Here is a 22,500-nt window from a genome sequence, read left to right as displayed (position 1 = left end):
ATGTCTAGTTGGCAGCCGGTATCAAGCGGAGTGCCCCAAGGGTCAGTCCTGGGGCCGGTTTTGTTCAATATCTTTATTAATGATCTGGAGGACGGCGTGGATTACACCCTCAGCAAGTTTGCAGATGACACTAAGCTGGGAGGAGTGGTAGATATGTTGGAAGGTAGGGATAGGATACAGAGGGACCTAGACAAATTAGAGGATTGGGCCAAAAGAAATCTGAGGAGGTTCAAAAAGGACAAGTGCAGAGTCCTGCATTTAGGAAGGAAGAATCCCATGCACTGCTACAGATTAGGGGCCGAGTGGCTAGGCAGCAGTTCTTCAGGAAAAGGACCTAGGAGTTGCAGGGGACGAGAAGCTGGATATGAGTCAATAGTATGCCCTTGTTGCCAAGAAGGTTAATGGCATTTTGGGCTGTATAAGTAGGAGTATTGCCAGCAGATTGAGGGACGTGATCATTCCCCTCTAGTCTGCATTGGTGAGGCCTCATCTGGAGTACTGTGTCCAGTTTTGGGCCCGACACTACAAGAAGAATGTGGAAAAATTGGAAAGAGTCCAGCGGAGGGCAACAAAAATGATTAGGGGGCTGGAGCACATGACTTATAAGGAGAGGCTGACGGAACTGGGATTATTTAGTCTGCAGAAGAGAAGAATGAGGAGGGATTTGATAGCTGCTTTCAACTACCTGAAGGGGGTTCCAAAGAGGATGGATCTAGACCAGGGGTCGGCAACCTTTCAGAAGTGGTCTGCCGAGTCTTCATTTATTCAGTCTAATCTAAGGTTCGGCGTGCCAGTAATACATTTTCACGTTTTTAGAAGGTCTCTTTCTATAAGTCTATAATATATAACTAAACTATTGTTGTATATAAAGTAAATAAGGTTTTTAAGAAGCTTCATTTAAAATTAAATTAAAATGCAGAGACCCCAGACTGGTGGCCAGGACCCGGGCAGTGTGAGTGCCACTGAAAATCAGCTTACGTGCCGCCTTTGGCATGCGTACCACAGGTTGCCTATCCCTGATCTAGACTGTTCTCAGTGGTGGCAGATGACAGAACAAGGAGTAATGGTCTCAAGTTGCAGTGGGGGATGTTTAGGTTGGATATTAGGAAAAACTTTTTCACTAGGAGGGTGGTGAAGCACTGGAATGGGTTACCTAGGGAGGTGGTAGAATCTCCTTCCTTAGAGGTTTTTAAGGCCCATCTTGACAAAGCCCTGGCTGGGATGATTTAGTTGGGGATTAGATCCTGCTTTGAGCAAGGGGTTGGACTAGATGGCCTCCTGAGGTCCCTTTCAACCCTGATATTCTATGATTCTATGAAGTGGTGCAAGAACCTGCCATAGTGACCTCTTTCCACACTTGAATTGTACCTTTATATAGTACAGTGATGTACACTTTAAATGTACAAAATAAGACTGAAGTTCTGTCCCAAGGATCTGGTGGTGATGTCAATCCTAAGAATCATTAAATGTCAACCATATTCCAAAGGGTAAATGAGGGCCACATTTTCAAATGGGCTTTTAACTCTGCCTGCGAACTCTGCTTGTACATATTTACGTGCAAGTGCAAAACTGCAGTTGTGTGCATAAATCAGATAGTCACACAATTAATTTGCATATATAAATGTTGTATGTGCACATTACAGAGACATTTGTTCCTAAACGGGTAAACCATAACACTCCCACTTCATCTTATTTAAATAAAAAAGTGATGGTGGCCAAGAATATTATACTATTACTGAAAATTATAGCGTATTAGAAATGTCTCTTTTGAAACCTGACTTTAAAACTCCTTCGATAGACATCATAAATGCATATAATAAAACATTACTGTTTCATTTTATTATATACATTAGTTTTTACTTTAGAAAACATTATTAACAAATGAAATTGTAAGACCATTTTCTCACAGTAATGTTTGCTGAGCTCCTGCCAATTACTAAGCCAAGTAAGAATTCTACTTTGCAATTATGAGACAATAAAAAGTAATACTTTAAATTATGTCTCCAAATAGACTGTATTTAATACTTAGGTATTCAGCAGACACTTAAATTGGTACAGTCATGATATATAATGACATTTACTTATTGTGTGATTCATTGACTATCATGACTCAGTTTTTAAACTTGTCTGTTCAAAATGGAGTGATTAATTTCAGATCCCTGGCATACAAATGTACCCTAGGTAGCCAGATACTTAAGTGTTAATTTCAGTGCCCAAATGCAGACTAGAATATCCTAAATTTAGAATGTTTTAAAATAGAGTTCATAGAATACTGGCTCCATGAACTATGTATAAGTGCAGTATATGAATGAAACAAGGAACCTGATAAACTTATATACACAAATAGTAATTGTTTTTGGAAAATACATGTAATTCATGTTGCCTTTATTTGGTCCATATTTTGTAAGTAATGTTCACATTACTAACGGGGGGTTAGATTCTGCTGTTCTTACTCACACACTGAGAAGTACCTTACTTCACAAGGAGTCTCATTTGAAGTTAGTAAGATATAGGTACAGTAATGATTGTTGGCCCAGTTGTAAAATGCTTACTCACACTGAATGATACCTTACTACATACACGGTCCCATTGATTTCAGTGGGACTACTCATGTAGTAAGGTTCTATTCACCATAACGGTGGCACAGTTGGGCACTGTGTGAGTAAGGGAAAGAGGATTTTGCCGTACATTGGTTATTAGAGGTTGTTACATTAGGGGTAAATATTACAGTTGTCTAAAATTGGTTGCAAAACTAAAGTGACCAAATACTATGCAAGTTCTTGTATGGTGAATGCAGAAATCATGCCCAAATGGTCCAACATAATGCATTGTTTAGAAAACATTGCATTGGTTATTACTATACTAGAGATTTAAAATGTGGAACATGTATTGCTTTTTTATTTCTAATCATATTAGTCAAGATTAGGCACTTGTTTTTGAAAAAGTTAGATGCCCAAATCCATATTTAGGTATCTGAAAAGTGGCCTGACTTAAAAGTGCTGCTTTTGTAGCAGTCCAACTTTAGGCACCCATTTGAAAAATCTTGCGAATTGTCTGTGGCTGTATATGGTCCCATCTGGTGCCTTAAAAATGTGCAGGTGTATACCTTAAAATATCGATAATAATTTGTGATTGATTTCAGTTTGATTGGAGAGGGGGGGAAGATGACTTCAGATGGCCATAGAAATGCCAGTGTGGCCTTTCACAGCACAGAACAGGGGATATGTCTGTTTGTTCTTGAATTTGAACCCCAAATAAGATATTGACTTAGAAATATTTAAATTTTATATCTGAAGATTTTTCAGATTTCTTACTGTATCTACATACCTCCCTTTTTGACTAATTTACAGTTTTACTGAAAAACACATAAGAATACAACACACACCCTAAACACAATCTTGCAAAGGCAAGAGAAAGCCAAAAGATGACATAATAAATATGTGTTGGGCTTTTCTAAACTCTACAGTCCAAATTCTGGCCTCCCATTGACTTCAGTGGGTGGCATAGGTTGCAAGGAAGGGTAAAATTTGGTTCAATCAGCCTGTAATAGCACAAAAGTGAAGTCATACTCTGAATGCATGCAAATCAGAGAATACATGTGCAAATTGTGCCTTTGACATTTCAATGTTCTAAATGCAGCACATTGACCGATGCCTTGTGTCAAGTATGATCCCCAAAGTGACCATATTCTTGACAGGTTTAGCATAAAGTAAGAATCTAAAAGCATGGGAAAGGCCCGTTTCCAAACATCTTGGTATTGTCTTATACAGTTACGTACATTTGTGTCTTTTTGTTGTTGGTTATACACATTATTCTTTTGACATTCCCTTTTGGCTGAACCAGTAATATAAACAAATGGCTTGACCGAACATGTCCTGTTGTGTTTAAGGATTACTCTCACCAAAGCAACTGAATCTAGGCTAATACAATGGGTTTTTGGGTTTTTTCAGTGCTTCAGTTATTTCATTTGTGGCCGAGCTATATGAGACAGGGGAGGAGAGAGCAAGGAAAGAGTAAGGAGCATGATCTGAGAACCTGAAGAGAATTGACCTGAAAAGAGCACTAGTGCACCGCTGCTGCTTCTTTGCCATCCTATTAGGAATACTGTTGTGTTGTGAATAATGTCTCCTGAATCCTATGTGCAGCATTTGAGGACTGTGGCATCACACCCGTTTGTTCCACATCTTCAGTTTTTTTTCATACATTTTTCAAAGTTTTACTTCCCTGTTTCTATTCTTTTGTGACATCTCAAATGTGGTACATATTTTGATGGAAAAACTAATGATAGAAACTGCTAGTCATTGATTTCTTCTACATCAGCTGCTTGAAGAATTAGATTGGCTGGCATGAATAGTCATTATTTTTAGGTTATTCTTGTCCCTCAGTATAATGTACAGTAAAACATTTGATAACATGTCGTTGTTAATAATAAAATCACAACAGTGTTCAGATCTAGAACTTTTAATCCATAGACCCTTATAAAGGAGGAGAAGAATCTCTATGTGGTCATGCTTTTGGTATTATTATAGTTTATAATGGATTAATAAATAATGGCTAATATAAGCACATTACAGACATGAGTACTAACTGTTGTAGATGGTTATAAGCACATCAGTAGAAGCCATTATAGATGGATACAAGCAACCTATTGACCTGTTAGGTTCCATAACAATCTATCACCATTGATTTACCCTTTGTTAAAACATCTGTTAATAATTTATTAACTCTTTATAGACTGTTTATAAGCGAGGGCCATAGAAACAACAAGATGGAAATGAGTTGGGGAATCTGTTCAGCACCTTAGTTCTCTGTACACAAATGCAAGGAATGTGGGGGAATAAACAAGAAGAACTGGAAGTCTTAATGCACAAGCAACATTATGATGCAGTTGACATCGAAGAGTATTGGTTGACTAAATCTCTTGACTGGAATATTGATATAGAGGGGTATAGCTTGTTCAGGAAGGACAGGCAGCAAGAAAAGGGAGGAGGAGTAGCATTGTACATGAACAATGTATTCACTTGTTCTGTGATCCAGAAGGATGTGCAGAAGGTCAGACTAGATGATCATGATGGTCCCTTCTGGCCACGGAGTCTATAAATCTGTGAAAAGGAGGTTAGGGGCAGACCAGATGAAAATGTCTGGGTGAAGGTAAAAGGGGAAAAAAACAGGGGTGACATCATGGTAGGTGTCTGCAACAGACCACCAAATCCAAGGGGGAAGTGGAGGGGATATTTCTAGAACAAATAACAGAAAAATCCAAAACCTGAAAGTAATGGGGAATTTTAGTAACTACTCAGATATCTGTTGGAAAAGTAATATGTCAAAACAAAAAATCTCCAGTTGGTTCTTGGAATGTGTTGGGAACAACTTCTTGTTTTAGAAGATGGAGGAAGTAACCAAGGGTCAGCCATTTGGGCCTTGATTATGACTAACAGTGAGGAATTGTTTGCAAATATAGAGACTGAAGGTAACTTGAGTGAAAGTGATTTATGAAATGATAGATTTCATGATTTTAAGGAAAGGAAGGAGCGAGCCCAGCAGAATAAGAACAATGGACTTCAAAAAAGCAGACTTCACAAATTCTCTGACTCTGTTAGGTGAGGTCCCATGGGAAGAAAATCTAAGGGAAAAAGGAGTTCAGGACAGCTGGCTAAATATGGCTCCATCAGGAGCTCTTTAATGACTTGAAAATCAGAAAGGAATCCTACAAAAAGTGGAAACATGGACAAATTGCTAATAATGAGTAAGAAAGTATAGCACAAGCTTGTAGGGAAAAATCAGAAAAGCTAAGACACAAAATGAGGTACAATAAGAATAAGGCAATAAGAAAAGGTTTTTTTAAATGCTTTAGGAGCAAGAGAAAGATGAAGGAAGGTAATAATGGATGACACCAAGAAGACAGAGGGCTTTGAAGCCTATTTTACTTTAGCCTTCTTCATTAAAAAAGTTAATGTTGAATATTAACAACAAAGGGGAGGGATCACAAGCCAGAACAGGGAAAGAGTGGGTTACAGAATATTTGGATAAATTAGATTTATTCAAATTTGCAGGGCCTGATGAAATTCATCCTAGAGTACTTCCAAGATTCCTTCACATCGTTCTGTAACTGTTTGCAATTATCTTTGAGAACTCATTGAGGATGGGTGAGGACTCACAGGATTAGCAATGGGCAAACATAGTACCTATCTTTAAAAAGGGGAAAGGAGGACCCAGGGAATTATAGATATGTCAGCCTGACTTTGATAGCTGGAAAGGTACCGGAACGAATTATCAAACAATCAGTTTATAAGCATGTAGAGGCTAACAGGTTGATAAATAATAATCAAAATGGCTTTGTCAAGAACAAATCATGCCAAACCAACCTAATTTTCTTTTTTTTTGACAGGATTACTAGCCTAGTGGATGGGGGAAAGCAATAAACATAATATAACTTGATTTTAGTAAGGCTTTTGGCACAGTCCCACATGACATTCTCATAAGCAAACTAGGGAAATGTGGTCTAGATGCAATTACTATAAGGTGGATGCACAGCTGTTTGAAAAAAAGTATTCAAAGAATAGTTCTCAATGATTTGCTGTCAAACTGGGAAGATGTATCTAGTGGGGTCCTGCAGGGGTCTGTCTTCGGTCTGGTACTATTCAATATTTTCATTATTCACTTGGATAATGGAGAGGAGAGTAATCTTATAAAATTTGTGGATGACACCAAAGTGGGAGGGGTAGCAAGCACTTTGGAGGACAGGATTAGAATTCAAAATGACCTTGATAAATTAAAGTATTGGTCAGAAAACATCAAGATGAAATTCAATAAAGACAAGTGCAAAGTACTACACTTAGGCCCTGCCCCTTCCCCTCCCTGCTCCACCCTTTCCCCAAGGTCCGCACCGACTGTGCTGCTGCCTGAATGGTAAGTCTTTCTCCTCTCCTCCACTCTACCCCCGCTTCGGAGGTCCCAGCTGCTCTCAGTGTCCCTCCTCACTCCACTTCCCTGTGGAGGCGGGGAAGTGAAGAGGGATGCGGCATGCTAGCAGGGGAGCGAGGATGGATACAGCATGCCAGCTTTGGGTAGGGGAGTGAGGAGGTGAGCAGCAGGGGTCTTGCTGCGAGCAGGGAGGGGGCAGTGAGGAGGTGAGCGGCGAGCTAGCAGGGCTCCCGCTGCAGGTGGAGAAGGTCTTGTGGGGTAGGGGGTGAGAAGGTGAGTGGTGGGTGGGCAGGGGGGTGAGGAGGTGAGTGGCATGTGGGTAAGGGTCTCACTGCAGGTGGAGGAGGTCTAGGAGGGTGAGAAGGCAAGTGGCAGGCAGGCGCAGGGGTGAGGAGGTGAGCAGCAAGCGTGCGGGGGTCTAGTGGTGGGTGGGTGGGTGGGGGGCTGTGGTGGGGGAGTGAGGAGGGATGTGTTGAACGGCCGGCAGGGGGGTTTCGCAGCATGTGGGAGATGGGGAGGAGGGATGCAGGGTGGGGGTGGAGTCTGGGCAGGGCAGAAGAGGCAGGACAGGGAGCTAGCTTCCCCCAGGGGAAGCTTCACCCACCACCCATGAAAATGGGGAATAACTGGCTAGATGGTAGTACTGCTGAAAAGGATCTGGGGGTTATAGTGGATCACAAACTGAACATGAGCCAACAGTGTGGAGCAACTGGGGGGAAGGCTAATCATTCTGGGGTGTATTAACAGGAGTGTCAGACATAAGACAGAGCAGATAATTGTCCCACTGTGGAACTGTGACCAGTTCTGGGCACCACACTTTAAAAAAGATGTGGACAGATTAGAGAGAGTCCAGAAAACAGCAACAAAAATGATAAAAACTTTAGAAAATCTGATCTATGAAGAATGGTTTAAAAAAACTGGGCATGGTTAGTCCTGAGGAAAGAAGACTGAGGGGGGACCTGAGAATAGTCTTCAAACATGTTAAGGGCTGTTACGAAGAGGAGGGTGATCAATTGTTCTCCATGATATGAAGGGTAGGACAAGAAGTAATGGGCTTAAACTGCAGCAAGAGAGATTTAGATTAGATATTAAGAAAAGCTTTCTAGTTAGTTAAGCTCTGGAATAGGTTACCAGGGGAGGTTGTGGAATCTGTATCACTGGAGGTTGTTAAGAACAGGTTGGACAAACACCTGTGAGGGATGGTCTAGGTTTACTTGGTCCTGCCTCAGCATGGGGAGATAGACTAGATAACCTCTTCAGGTCCTTTAGAGCCCTCCATTTTTATCTATGATTCTGTTTATTGACATACCTGTAATACAAAATGTAACCCATTATCTGTAGAATATGCTTAGGGAATATAAAACAAAGAGAATAAGTGACTTGCCTAAGGCCACTCAGTAAACCAGTAGCAGAGATGGGACTAGAACCCAGGTCTCCTAATTGCCCTTTCCTGTAGAGGTAGAGAAGCATTAATGTTATTGTAAATCTTCATCTGGAGTACTGTGTACTGTTATGGTTACCCTGTTCAAGAAAGATGAATTTAAACTGGAGCAGGTGTAGAGAACAGCTACTAGGATGATTAGGAGAATGGAAGGCCTATCTTATGACAGGTGACTGGAAGAGTTTGAGTTGATTAGTCTAGCAAAAAGAAGGTGAAGATGGGATATAATTGCTCAGGGGGTTAAATACTAGGGAGGATGAAAAGCTATTTAAGCTAAAGATCAGCAAAAGGATTTCATTGCTGGTGAACTCCTACAAACAAGCAATTTTTGTACATTGGGGGTTAAATACTAGGGAGGATGAAAAGCTATTTAAGCTAAAGGACAGTGTTGGCACAAGAGCAAATAGGTATAAACTGGCCATGGACAAATTCAGTCTGGAAACTAGAAGACTGTTTCTAACCAGCAGAAGGGTGAGGTTCTGAAACAGCCTCCCAATAGGAGTTGTGGGGGAAAACAAATTAATTAGTTTTATGAGAGAGCTGGACAAATTTATGAATGCAGCTGTCTGACAGGGTTGCTTGTAATGGTAGGGGGCAGGGCTCAACTGCCCTGGGGCTCACTTCCAGTTTGTTTCTTATGTTCCTAAAGCTCATGCTTCAGGGGTTAGGGAGATATTCCCCATCCTGCTCCAATGTATTATGGGAGGGTTTTTTATCTCCTTCCAGTGAAGCATCGGAGATTACCACAGCTGGAGAACTGACATTGGACATGGAGGACTAGGGCTCTGAGGTGGCACTGAGCATTCTCTCTCTCAGATGCTTGGCTGGATGGTTCTCGATTACATGCTCAGAGTCTAATTGATTGCAGTATATGGGGTTGGGAAAGAATTTTCCCACAGGTCAGATTGGTAGTGACCTAGGGGGGGACTGTGCCTTCCTCTGCAGCGTGTAGCTGCAAGTCACTTGCCAGGATTATCTGGGTATATTTCACTGAATCATTTCCCTGTCATTGCAGGGACCGTGGGCACTGGTGCACTTTGGTCCTTCCTGTTCTCTCCCTGTGGCAAATGAGGTTTCCTGAGGGCTGTAATACTTTGGTCTAATTTCAGTTGTTGGGTTTAATGTGTGAGTGCTTGATGCTATTGGTGGCCTGTGATATACAGGAGGTCAGACTAGATGATCTGGTGGTTCCTCTGTGACTGAATTCTGTGCCTTATCTACTAGCTCTCTTTACCGGTATACATTGTTCATAGTTTCTGAAAGTTGATTTTTTTTTTTATGACCCAGGCCAACAAGCTGACATTGGAAACTCAGCAGTAAGCAGAGCAAGTTTTGCTAGCAGCAGGACCAGTTTACTGTCTCAGCCTGGGGGACAGCTCAGGATTGAAGCTGATGAGGTATGATTTTAATCAAATACAGTCCATGTAAATAAATGGGAAGAATAAAATTTGACTCTGAAACCTTTCTTGGTACCAATATGGCATCTATCCGCAAGCCCTGTGAATTGGCTTGAAGGTGGTACACATACATCTCCTCCTTTTGCCCTGAAAGCCAAGCATGGTGATAGGACATATAGTTATAACCTAACTTAACTTATATTACAGTGTTCAATTTTAATATTTTCCACAGGAAATTCTAGCCCCAGTCCTTTAAAAATATATGATTTTTAGAAGCTCTCTGTCAAACAGAAAAGAACTGTCAGCATAAGTTTGTATAATTCAGTTACCTAGTAATATCCTCCATAAGTATTAATTGAATTCTAAAACATTGTACACACTCCTTCACCATTATTTCAGAACAAATTTACCTATGTTGAATGGCATCCTCATGATGTTGTTGTTTGTGGGGGAATGGAAACTTTTTCTGAATACAGACTGAGTAAAGGTTTCAGGACTGGGCTCGTAGTTTTCTCAGAATGTAACCTGGCAACACATGGTTTAATGATAACACAGAAAGCAAAGATCATATTTATTTTGGCAATGCCAATAAGGTTCACTCAATTCAGCCGCGCAACAGTACATGAAAGCCTATATTACAAGCTGAGTAGAAAAAAATGTAAATTTTTCTTTTCCTGCTCAAGACTCTACCGAAAGTACTCTTCCCCCCCGCCCCCACCTCCAGGTGGTTATTAAAGATACATCATTTCATTGTGGAACATTTATTCATTTTTGATTTCTTATAATCTTGTCAGTGACAGTCAACATCCTCTTCTTGTGCTTTAAGGAAAAAAAATCGAGTTAAAAATACATATTAGAGGTGTGTGTTTTTTGTATATTTGCTATTGAATGTGTATCAAATTTATTTTTATTTAAGCTGGAGCACATTTTGCATGAAAAAATGAGATCTGGAGGCTATTTTACTATGAGACAACTGTTCAAAAACAATGACCCTGAGGGCAAGGGGCAGGTCAATAGGTATGTGCCTCACACAGGAGATTGCATTGTCCGGGATCTGTTACTTAACTTTGACACTTGCATGTGTATCACTAAAGGTATGAAACAAAGCCAGTGGTCTTTTTCCATATATTTAGTACCATGAAATACTTTATATTTCCTCCCAATTCCCTCTCTTCCCCCTTCCCCACTTTTGTCTTTTATCAATGTATGAAGGTGTACTGGATCAATATATTTCTTACTTTTATTCATTCATAGAGATGTGCTACTAATGATGCTGACCAAATTTCTTGGAAGGTATATCAGCTTCAAGCAGTATCAGCAACTTCTTCTAAGGTATGTGATCAGATAAAAGCTAAAGAAGGTGGCAAAAGACTTCCACTATTCATAACCTATAATATAAATATGAGCAAATTTTCCATTTTGACTGTGGCAGACCTGGCTTTACTGCAATAGCCCCCTTCTCTCAATTTTCTTCCTTACTCAAGAAATTCATCTTTCACTTGCCAGCATAGTATTTTCAAACTGGAAACCATATAATGATGTGACTATAAAGCACAGATGCATTTTTCTAAATCACATGGTCTGAAAAATATTGTACTATAAGAGGGAGAGTGCAGTTTTGTATTTAAAAAGCAAAATTATTAAAAGTAGATTTCCTGATGCCAATCCTGCAACTCATTCTTCATACAATCCTTTGGGCTGAAAGGGACAATCCTTTGGGTTGGTCATCTGTCCATCTCCGTGAAAGTTGGATTTTATTATTCCTACGCTACCTATGATGGATGGGTGTCAAGTTGAGCTTTCAATACTTCCAGTGATGATGATTCTATAAGCAATCTTGGCATCTTGTTCAATCGCCTAACTGTTCTAAGAGTTGTGGAGCTACTGTCCTCTCTCTTACGCTGATGTAAATCATGTAAATAGCTCCTTTTAAACCAGTGGCATAACACGGGGGCAAAACTGGTATAAGTGCAGCCTGTAAAGTTAATAAGTTACTTATGTTTTCCCTTCTGACCATTACTTTTTGATTTATCTTCATTGATAATAAGAATAAGGATCCCTCTCTCTTTCATAACATCCCTTCTCATATTCTGGCAGCTAAAATACCCTCAGGGTGTGAGAAAACTGAGTTGGATTTATCCTTCAGTTTTCTTAATATTTTCTCCTGGATCTTATTTTCTAAACATCTTCTTTACTCTTCTCAATTGATTTTTCTTTACAAAAAATGATATGCCAAACTGAGAGCAGTAATTCACCTGGAAGCCTAATAAGCATGAAGTAAAGTGGAATAATTTCCTCAATAATTTGCTTGAATTATTCCTGCTATTGTTTCCTTTTTAATGACTTCATCACACTTTTGGCTCCTCTTCAATGTATTACCCGCAATAACCTTCACAGCCTTCTCTATATTTTTACTGCATGGCCCATAATTCCCCAGCCTATGATTTTTGCTTCACGTTATTCCTCGCTATGTGAGCTTCATCACAGTTATCTTTTCGAATCTCATTTTATTCTTTTGTTTTGCGCCATTCATAAATTGGATAGGGACCTGAAGTGATTTATGACAGTAATATAATCCTTTCACTGAGTCATAGCTTTGTACGCAGGCAAATAACCTGCATTACACTAGTGAAATAAGTTCATTACATAGTTACTGAGAAATAATATTTGTGTATTATATTAACAATTGCAGGCACTGTGTGTGAATTCCCTTGTCTTACATCCATTCACATCTGTGCATACCTCATAGCACTGTAATGTCTGCTTCACTGTGGATGTAATTTCAGGCTTACTTACAATTAGAACTGAGCAAATAATGGGGGTTAATGGTTGATTGATCATTCCCTCCACCCCCCGCTATCAACCAGTGTATAAATGATCCACAAATACATGTTTTCATTATATGAGTAGCTCCATTTAAAATATTTAAGTGTTCATTATTTAAGCACGGTATACTGCAATATGACTTCTCTATATTTTTCAGGGAAAAGGCAAATTAAGACATGCGCAATCAAATTAGACAACTTATTTTTGTTTAACTGATCAAAAAGCCATATTAAAGGTGTACAGTGGCAGACTGGATTGAAATGCCTTCTTACAGGAGTTTTTAACTGAATATTATAAAATAGGGCACTGAAGAACATAGTGCTTGAGGCCCCCCCACTGAAGGCAGTTGGAGTCTTTTATTGCTGTTGGATCAGACCCCTAGTCCCTAGTAAATATCTCCTCTTTAAAAGTAAGTGTAGATGTAGTAGCAACAGCAGCATTCAGAATTCTTCTTGGGTGGGCCACATCAACTTGAATTTTCCTCACCCCAGTTTAAAGCTATATGGAGTTATTATTCATGAAGGATCAGATCATGGTAGTGTAACAGCATTTGTCTTAAGGCTGTTCTCTTACGTCTACTATAGATGATCATTCTTGTTACAAACTGCACAGAAGAAAGAGTGTGTCAGGATTCTGTGCAAAGGTAGGTGAGACTAGTGCATGAGCTCACTAGGCAGGAACAACCACCGGGATTCAGAGTCAGTATCAGGGTCAATAATCAGGCTGATGGGCAGAGCTAGAGACTGGATGAGGATTAGGCCAAAGGTCAATACCTAATATCAGAATCTGTGTGGGTGTTCTGGGGTATGAGTGGTAGTTGAGGTCAAAGCCAAGGTCAATACCAGGAGATAAGGAACAGAGAATGCAGTGTGGACATGGCAGCTAATGATCCACATTGTGCCTGGACACTTACTTGAATGCCTCCTGGGTTTGTGTAAGGGAGGGAGCCAATCAGGCACCATGAGGCTACTGTCTGCTGAACCCCTTGTGGTGGGACTTCCTGTGACGTGTGCAGGGGAGGGCAAGCTGATTACAGCTGCTGGGTGGCAGTTGGGATGTGCTTGCTGCCTGGCAACCTGGGGCTTAGCTGCAACTTGAAGAAAACTGTCAAAGAATAAAATCTTACTCTGGCGGTGGTGGTGATGCATTTAATCATAGGGCAGTGGGAACTCCTCAAGCTAGGCTGGATAGGCTCTGCATCTGCGGTTTTGAATCATATACAATATGATCTTTTGCCAGCCAACTTTGAGATGTCATCGGGCTCCACTGTTGTGGTGCATGCAGCCTGGCCATAGTCAATCACTAGTTGAATGTTAATGGAGTTAATACCAACTAATTTTAGTGCATTTAATGCAAGTATTAATATATATGTCATTGCCACTTAATGGCTTTCTCCTCTGTATGTGAGCTGAGGTAGTGGAAGAAAGAAGTGTTCAAAGGAAGAAGTTTGATTTCTTTGGTCTGCTCCTCCGTTAGTACGTGATCTGTCTCTTTTATGTCACTGAAGAGAATGCAAACTAAAAACAAACATTCACAACCCTGTATTGTAACAGGCTTAAGCTACAGGACAAAGCCATTATCAAGTTTGAAGAGTTATATGCAGCAATTTGTGATCCTGCTACTTCTGGGGCTCCAGCCTGGCTTGATCCCATCAACCACAGACAGGGGGGTGGAGTCATGATGACTGCTTCACAGGTGCATGCACAACTGAAAGAAAAAGCAAAACAAAGGTATAAGCGCTTCTGCAGCAATCATAGATTTTATGGCTAGAAGGGACCATTGTGATCATCTAGTCTGACCTCCTGTGTAACACTGATCCCAGAAACTTCCCCTGGTGATTCCTGCATCAATCCCAACCATTTGTGGCTGAACTAGAGTATATCTTTTAGAAAGTCACCCGATCTTGATTTAAAGATTCCAAGTGATGGAGAATTTACCACATCCCTTGATATGTTTCTTCTAATGTTAAATGTTCTCATTGGTAAAAGGTTCAGGATTTATCAGGCTTGATCCTGGCAGCATCCAAATCTGTAGAATGGGATCAGGAGGGAGGGGGAAGCATCTTTTTACAAAGTGGACCATATAAAGAGGGCTCAAGACTCACTGTCTGAGGATTTAAAAAGAAACCCAAACCAAACCTACCTTCTTGATTCTTTTCCACTGCTAAGGCATGACGCAACTGTAGAGAAACCCCCAAGTACATATCAGGATCAATTTTTTTTTCTTTTAAATCAAAATGTTATGATTCTGTGTTCGTAAGAGAATGAGGAATTTCTGTGTTGCAGGCCTAGGGTAAGTTTCATAAGGGTGAAATGTATCAAGGATCATATTGTCTTCTGTTGGAAATAGGTCCCTGGATATTGCTGATCTGATGCCCCAGAAGAACCCAGGTGATGACATCAGGATTCTGGTGCCTGAGTTTAAGAACATACTTAACAAACTAGGTTTTCACATTGGAAATGAGGAGTTTGAAAAGCTTTGGAGAAGGTAACATCAGATTCAAGTTTTAGATAATATTCTCATTCCCATTTAAAAAATAAAGAGCACCACTCTGGTGTTAGGTGGCGGACTTGTGAGGGTATGTGTGTATGATGCTGGTGTGGGGCCAGATAAGGGAGGACAAGGTAAATGGAGAGAAACTGGTCAAAGTCAGAAATACAAATAGCCACTTTCACTGTCATTGAGCTAGTTCCTATCATATTAGCCACAGGGAAGATGCTTAGTCCAGGCACAGGGTAGAGGATTCCGCTGACCACTCATGGGCCCTAATCTGCAGCTGCTCTGCATACAGAACTCTCAGTGAAGCCATTGGGAGTTCCACACATAAAGTAGCTGCAGAACAGGGTCTGCTCCAGTATGTGGTAACCAGTTAGTGCATCCAATAGGCAAGCACCAATGTTTCTTAACTGGTGCAAAAGCAGTGTGATGATGCTTTCCATAGAAATACTGGTCACATGAATTTTCCGTAGTTCAATATAGTTATAACAGCAGGTCTGCTGCAAGGAAGGATCATTCATACTGTAGTTTCCATTATAAACCTGATTTATAGAATTATCAGTGTTTGTAAAGTGCTATGAGATCCTTGGATGGAAGGGGCTATGTAAGTGCAAGTATTATTATAACAGCATGCTCCCAATTATCCAAATAGCCTGGGGAACCAGATTTTATTCAGATAATTGGGAGTTTGGATAATCGAAAGGGCAGTGCAGGGAGCCCTCTGCAGTCGTGGACCTGCTCACTCACTCCCATGACAGCGGCTTCCTGTGCTGCCCTCCCTTCCGAAGACTCTGCTTTGCCTTGCCAGACTGCAGCCTTCCCTGCACCTTGTGCCTGCCAGGATCGGGTGTCACTGGCCCTGTGACCACACCGGGGTCCCTTCGCAGCCCTGCTGTCATGGGAGTGAGTAATACTGCAGAGGTTTGGATAATAGGGTTTCAGATAATTGGAAGTATATGGTATTAGGTCAAATCATGACTCCTGAACATGAGGTGCAGAGCCCATCTGCTGCTCCATGCTCTCAGTGGAAGCAGAGGAATGGGGGGCAGTTGAGGACTCAGGAATCGGCCTATTGATTTTATTCTTTTATCTATTACAATAGAAGGCTAATGTGCTTACCACTAGGTACCACTGCCTCTATTTTATCTAATATTATGGGGACAGCTGGGAGTGTCGTCTCTCTATTGTTCAGTTTTTGTTTGTTGGAAAACCTGGTCCACTGGGTTAACTCTGCTGACATTTTGTCAGTGCTTGATGTTCACAGGAAGATGACAAATGCCGAGGAAGCATGAACTGTTCTCTAAGAAAGGAGCTAAATCTGATAATGGCTTTCTCCTCTTGCTTTTTGCAGATATGACACAGAAGGAACAGGAGTTCTGAAAGGAGATATACTACTTAAAAAATTAGGAGCTAAGCTCCAAAATGGATCTTCAAACAACGCTAAAGTTTCTGGTAAAAAAAAAAAAAAACCAAACAATATATCTGGTAATTGAATCCATAGCTTTCAGTAACCTTCATGGCAATCAGAAAAAAACGGTCATTGAAAGGGAATTACTTGTGGGATTGGTTATGGATACACCTCTAGACAACTGGCTCAGAAGTAGTCAAGTCTTAAAATAGTTACTCTCTGTCTGTTGGCTGTCTGGTAGCCTCTGTGAAATGAATTTTGTGGTTTTAGTTCAGTTCTTATTGGACTAAGTATCCACATCACAAATCTTCCACCTTATTTGTTGTTTACTAACACCATCCTCCACCATTCTCTCTGAGGTTTTTCTATAGTACTTATCAGAATAGCATCTAAGCACTGAACAATTTAGATCCTCCAAGTATTGTCTTTAGAATACTTATAGGTGATTATACTGGTTGCCTTTCCTAGGTTCCAGGAGTTTTTCTTCTTTGTATCAGTGTTTACTTAAATATCCTGCACTATATGATGTTACCTATGCACAGACACCATGGTTACCTGCTCAATTACCTGTCTGCAACATCAGGGGTAGAATCATCAGGACTTTTGGTTCCAAAAACGTAGGCATCTACTACTTTAGTTAAAGAAAAACCTTTGTTACAAATATCTGTAAGGCTTTTATTCTCTTTATACAACACTTACAAGAGGGCAATATCATCATGAACAGGTCTGACAGTTGATCAGGTAACACGTACATTAGCAAATATATTACAAATACAGCAATCAGACCTGCAGTGAGAGTACCTGTAATGTAAGTCTCTGTCATAGGGTCCAGCCTTCTAGCTTAGGGGTGGACATTGGGAACCTAATGCTCTCTGCCTTCAGTTTCAGAGATGCATACAAATGTGTGGCTTGGTATATGAAGGATCTGCCTTGAATTCCCCAATGAGCAGAGACTAAAGACTGAATGGCTGTGGAAGAGGAATTGCTCTCTCACATCTCAGGGTGGTCCCTCGAGGTCAGGGTTAAAGCACATTGGTGGTGCAGTGTGGGGAAGCTTGCATTGATGCTGGCTTGCACTGTAGAACAGGTGTCATCAAACTTTTTTATTCTGTACACCACTTCTTGAGATCCTTTTATGGGACACCTCCCCTCCTAACTGTCCGGTCCTGATTCCTCATATTCACTCTACTGGAGACAAGATGAAGATAACTTCACTTAAATGCAACCAGTGCAGCTGCATGGTTATTTCTCTTCACATTGTATCTTTGTTGCTTATTTTGCTGTAGATGTAGATCTCTGCTTGTTCCCTGCAATCCCCACTGCTCTAATCTTTCCATCTCACTTTGCAGTGAGTTGGAAAGATTTTTAGTTCTGTCCTCCTGTGTGTTTGTTACCCCTCAAAATTTAGTGTCATTTGCAAATCTGATCATGGTTAAATTTACACCCAAGAAACACTTTGCAAAGAAGGCAACAAAGGAGTTGTGCAAGGTGCAGAGAAGTGATGTCTTTAAGTTTAATTGGATAAAAAAATTACCTGGAACACCTGAATGAGTCTTGGGCTGTGGCCTAATTAACAGGAGGCATCACTGATTGAAGAAAGATGGCTGTTTCACCACTTAGGCATATCAGTAGGGCTTATCGTAACTAAGTCAGGGAGAGTTACTGCTGTCTTTCCATCCTTTGACTCCTTCAGTACTACACAGTTTCAGTGCATTAGAGTCCTATTATCTTTCTCAACATCTTCTTTTTGTTAATATTAAATAAATAATGTTTAAACTTTTCTTTCTATGTCACGACTGAAGGACAAAGCAGGGAAATCTCGAAAGCAGAGTGGGAACGCAGAGCTTCACTTGACATAGAAAGGTGGCTGAAAGATAAATTCAGAGAAGGATTTAGAAACATGAAAGAAGAATTTGAAAAACATGACCCACAAAAAACAGGCAAGGTAAAATGCTTTTTGGTCTGTGAATCGGTTCTAAGTGGGGAAGCGCCCACAGCAAATGATCTGGAGGTATCGTGTGGGCTGTAATGAGATGTGAAGCAAGGACTGTTGAATCCAAACCCCACTACACTAACCAGCCAGCTGGGATTACTCAGTAGAGTTACTTAGATAAGCGAGAAGAGCATTATTTGGTCCTTTGTGTTTACCAGCATAGCAGTAATCTCCACTTTTGTTGCTGAATTTCTGGCAAATGTATCCATTAATGTTTATATCCATAGCTATGGTGGATGTGATGCTTCTAATAAGAAAATGGCCCATTTATATTAATAGGCACTAACAATTTGAGTAGCAAGTGTTTATTCCAAACATTTAGAAAAGCAGGACCAAGGCAAGCAGTTTAGCAAGGCTGATAAAATATAAAGGAGAAGAACAAACAAACAAACCCGAAGTGTTTGCAATCTCTATTCATTATACTTTCTTTCTTGACACTTTTTATTAAGATCCCAATGGTGGCCCAAGAGTATGAGTATCAACTCAGGGCAGACTGTTAAAAACCAGGGCACAAACACCAAATTGGTTGTGAATTCTGAACTTCAATTTCACCAATCAACTGCACCAAATGCAAACTCTTCAGGCACATTATCAGCCTTAAACGGGGTCCCAGACAGTACCCTCGGACATTCTGGCCTATCTTGCCACGCATGGGAGCATATCTCTGTGGTAGATCGCCTTTAAGACCAAGAATCACAACAATATTCAAGTTATTCCTCATCACAAAGGACCAGTCACTCACTTGCCCCAGGTCATTTTCCCTTAGATCTCACACCAAAGACAATGCTTGTAGCCAGACCTGTAATAAACTATATGAAGATTTATTAAATAATAAAATAATACTAGAGAGTTATTTACAAGGTTACTCAATGCATTCCTGACATGCCATCAATTGTGGGGCTTGCAGATAGGCCTTAAGCTAAGCCTGCTCCAGGGGGGAGAACTCCTATCAATGGGACTGCTCATGGAGTAAAGTACTGTTCACTGGATGAAACCCTGGCTCCATGGAAGCCAATATGAACGTTGCCATTGACTTCAGTAGAGCTGGGATTTTTGCCCATTATGAGTAAGGTGGCTGAATGTGGCCCTTGAACACTGAATAAATGCAGTGATCATGCAACAGAATAAGTAATGAGAAAGCTCATCAATGATGTTCTTCATATTAAAGTTTTATTTAAATAGGGTGATATCTGATTCACTTCTTTCTTTTTTGTTTTGTTTTTTGGAAGGTGGGAAAAGAATCCTTCTTGTCAATCCTACAAAAATTTGACATGCATCTCAAAAAGGAGGATTTTAACCTTTTCCTGACAAGATGTGGCCTTGAAAACAGCCAAACTGGGATCAATTATTTGGATCTTCTAAGGAACTTCCAGGATCGTAGTGACAGAGGGATCACACACAAAATTCTCTCTAATCCCAAGCATAAGTTCGTATGAAGTCATCGCTTATTTATCATTGCTTTCTCTGATTACATGGCTTTGGTAGAGCTGCACCCATTTTCACAAGGTAGAATTAAGCCCGATGACTCTGATCAGAGAGAGAAGTGATAATGCAAACTAACGGTCCGTATGCAGTTGAAAGTCGCCTCTGTGATTTCCACAGGCCTCCTATGCTCTGCATCTGTGGAGGCTGCGCCTAATTTTTATGGGGTGCTTTGTGAAGTGGAGGCTTTCTTGCCTGACTAACAATGACAACCAGGGAAGAGTTAAAAGGCTGAAATATTGCATTTCTGGCCGACAGCATTGTTTCTGTCATCCAGTGGCTCATCAAGCCTACACCTTACCCTCTTCCCCCTACAACGCTCCTGGAAAAATGGCAGATGGAATTACAGCAGGGCTCCCCTCTCCCTCCACATCCCCAAAGAGAACCTCTCCCTTCTGGTGAGTGGGAAAGGTCTCAATGCAAAGGTTTTTGTTGGTTTGTGTTTTTAAGAAAACCGTCCCTTAAACCAGGACAATGCACGTCCCTCATCGTGGGCACCACTGAGGGCTAGAGGTTATTCTGAACTGGGGCTCATAGAAATTTCCGTGTGCTGCATGGCTCCCATTTGGAATAGGGGTACTGGGATATGGACCATTAGGGAATATTGTACCACAGTGGGAGAGGCACAAGTTTGCTTAGGCTCATTTTCCCCAGAGCAGTTCTCCAGCAAGCACAAGTTTATTTTAACATTGGCCTTCTGAAACAGGATGACTTTTCCCCTGAATAAGTGGCTTGGTACAGAGCCATAAGCCATGGCCTTCTGCAGCTTGCATGATTTGGAAAGCTGGAGATAACTACTACTAGATAGGGCTGACTGAATCTGCCTCCATGACAAGATAAGTAACCTGAAATAGCCATGGTAACAAACAGTAAAACTTCCATTTAGTCTTTGGGAGAGACTCCCTTGTCAGTCTGAGCCATGCTTCCTGCGTGCTGTTCTCCTGCCCTCTGCTGTGGGAGTTTCAGTACCAGAAGAACTTTAAAGACTGTCACAAAATTCGGCTGAACATGAACAAAATGTGAACAGAAAAGTAACGGACCATGAGTAAATGAATTATTTCACCATCCTATTTAATGAAATACTTACTCCATTGAAATGAAGTTTATTATTCAGAAATAGTCAATACCATTTTCCTTTTCAAATCTTCATATTTTTAAAATGTCTTTAATACCATTTTGTATTTACAACAAAATAATGTGGCCAACGCTGTCGTTACTGTTGTTCGTTATTTGCTAAGCACCAGTAATATGCTTGATGCTGTGCAAGACAGCCTGTGGCCCAGATATGTTACAAGCTAAAATATAAACAAATCAGACCAGGTGTATTGGAGACTCACAGGAAGTTAATTCAGATTTTATTCTGGATTTTTATCATCATCATGTGGAACTATTACTGTTCTCATTGGTTACGAAAACTTGGGCCTTTGGTCCTTGCATCAGATTCATCTGAAGTTTGTATAAATTCTTAGAAAGATACTGTCATGTTCTATTGCTCAGAGCAAAATTCTGATGTGTCTTGTTGTGCTGGAGCACTGGATGGGGGAAGAGGACAGGTGACCCTATTCTCCGCTAGTGCATCTGTGCAGAAGCAGTACAGAAGACACCTCGTATTTCCATGAGCAGTTGAAGGAGTTGGCTGGCATATCTGGAGGCACTCCATAGCCCTAAGCTGGTGTGATGTACTAGAATGGGAGCATGGTACAGAGCCTGAGCCCTTGCACAGGTGCACACCCTGTCAGCAGGCATTGAGAGAAGTGCATGTGACTCTGGTTTGGAACAGCAGTAGGGGGCATAGCTGAGCACCCTGGGTTGATCCAAAGCCCATGGAAATAAATGGAAAAACTCTCTCTGATGTCAGTGGGGTTTGGCTTAAGCCCATTGTACTAATCCTATTTTGCTCTGCTTTAGCATAATGACTTCAGGGCTCTTTGCTTAGCCATCATCACTGACCTACCTAAGAATGCACATCATAATAGTAAGGCCAGGATTTGGCCTTAATATTTTTCTCTTAAAACATGATTGTCGTGTATAACTTTTGTAATTGTTGTCTTGCTTTCTGTTCCTCAGTCATCCCGACCAGGCCACAGAGGCTTTTGGTGTCACTAAAAGAAGCTCTGTGTTAGCATGATTTAGAGAGCCCGCAGGGTGTGCAGGAATGCCTGAGCCCAGAAGAGTATCTTATCTTCTTCTTCTTCTCAGACCAACATCTAGAAATAACATTCCAACACACCATCCATCGGTGGTCTGTCTGTCCTAGTAATGGTAGCCTGTAAGCTGTAGAATGGAATTATTGTAAAGCACACCAAAGGTGTGTTTGTAGTGATTCATATCCGCAGCCAGTTCCTGAACAATAGCACAGATCAAACCTTCTAGCCATAATGTGTATGGAGAGGTGGGGGCTAGTACATTATTTTTGAAAGCGTGGTTATACTTTGGAAAGTGACTGTAGTTATGGCACTGTGTTGTTCCATGTTTATTCTCTCTCGGCACCTTCCAGAGCTGGGAGCTGGCTAGCCAGCGAGCATTTCAGTTC

General features: G+C 40.9%; 1 protein-coding gene across 9 annotated transcripts in view; it reads left to right on the top strand.

Moving 5' to 3' along the window:
• Positions 1–22,500, top strand: part of LOC102931788 (EF-hand calcium-binding domain-containing protein 6) — a 97,558-nt gene that overhangs the window by 11,160 nt on the left and 63,898 nt on the right. For 8 of the 9 annotated variants that reach the window (XM_043546082.1, XM_043546076.1, XM_043546075.1 and 5 more), the window contains 8 exons: positions 9,653–9,762; positions 10,679–10,779; positions 11,017–11,094; positions 14,142–14,318; positions 14,938–15,075; positions 16,436–16,536; positions 18,295–18,437; positions 19,715–19,911. In XM_043546082.1, coding sequence (XP_043402017.1) covers positions 10,703–10,779; positions 11,017–11,094; positions 14,142–14,318; positions 14,938–15,075; positions 16,436–16,536; positions 18,295–18,437; positions 19,715–19,911 — 911 coding nt within the window. In that variant the 5' untranslated portion in view covers positions 9,653–9,762; positions 10,679–10,702. The remainder of the gene's footprint in view (positions 1–9,652; positions 9,763–10,678; positions 10,780–11,016; positions 11,095–14,141; positions 14,319–14,937; positions 15,076–16,435; positions 16,537–18,294; positions 18,438–19,714; positions 19,912–22,500) is intronic. The other variant, XM_043546083.1, reaches the window with a different exon arrangement.

The sequence above is a fragment of the Chelonia mydas genome, chromosome 4 (assembly GCF_015237465.2).
Source record: "Chelonia mydas isolate rCheMyd1 chromosome 4, rCheMyd1.pri.v2, whole genome shotgun sequence".
Taxonomy (NCBI): domain Eukaryota; kingdom Metazoa; phylum Chordata; order Testudines; family Cheloniidae; genus Chelonia; species Chelonia mydas.
Note: the sequence above shows the minus strand (reverse complement) of the source record. Positions and strands in the feature narration are given on the sequence as shown.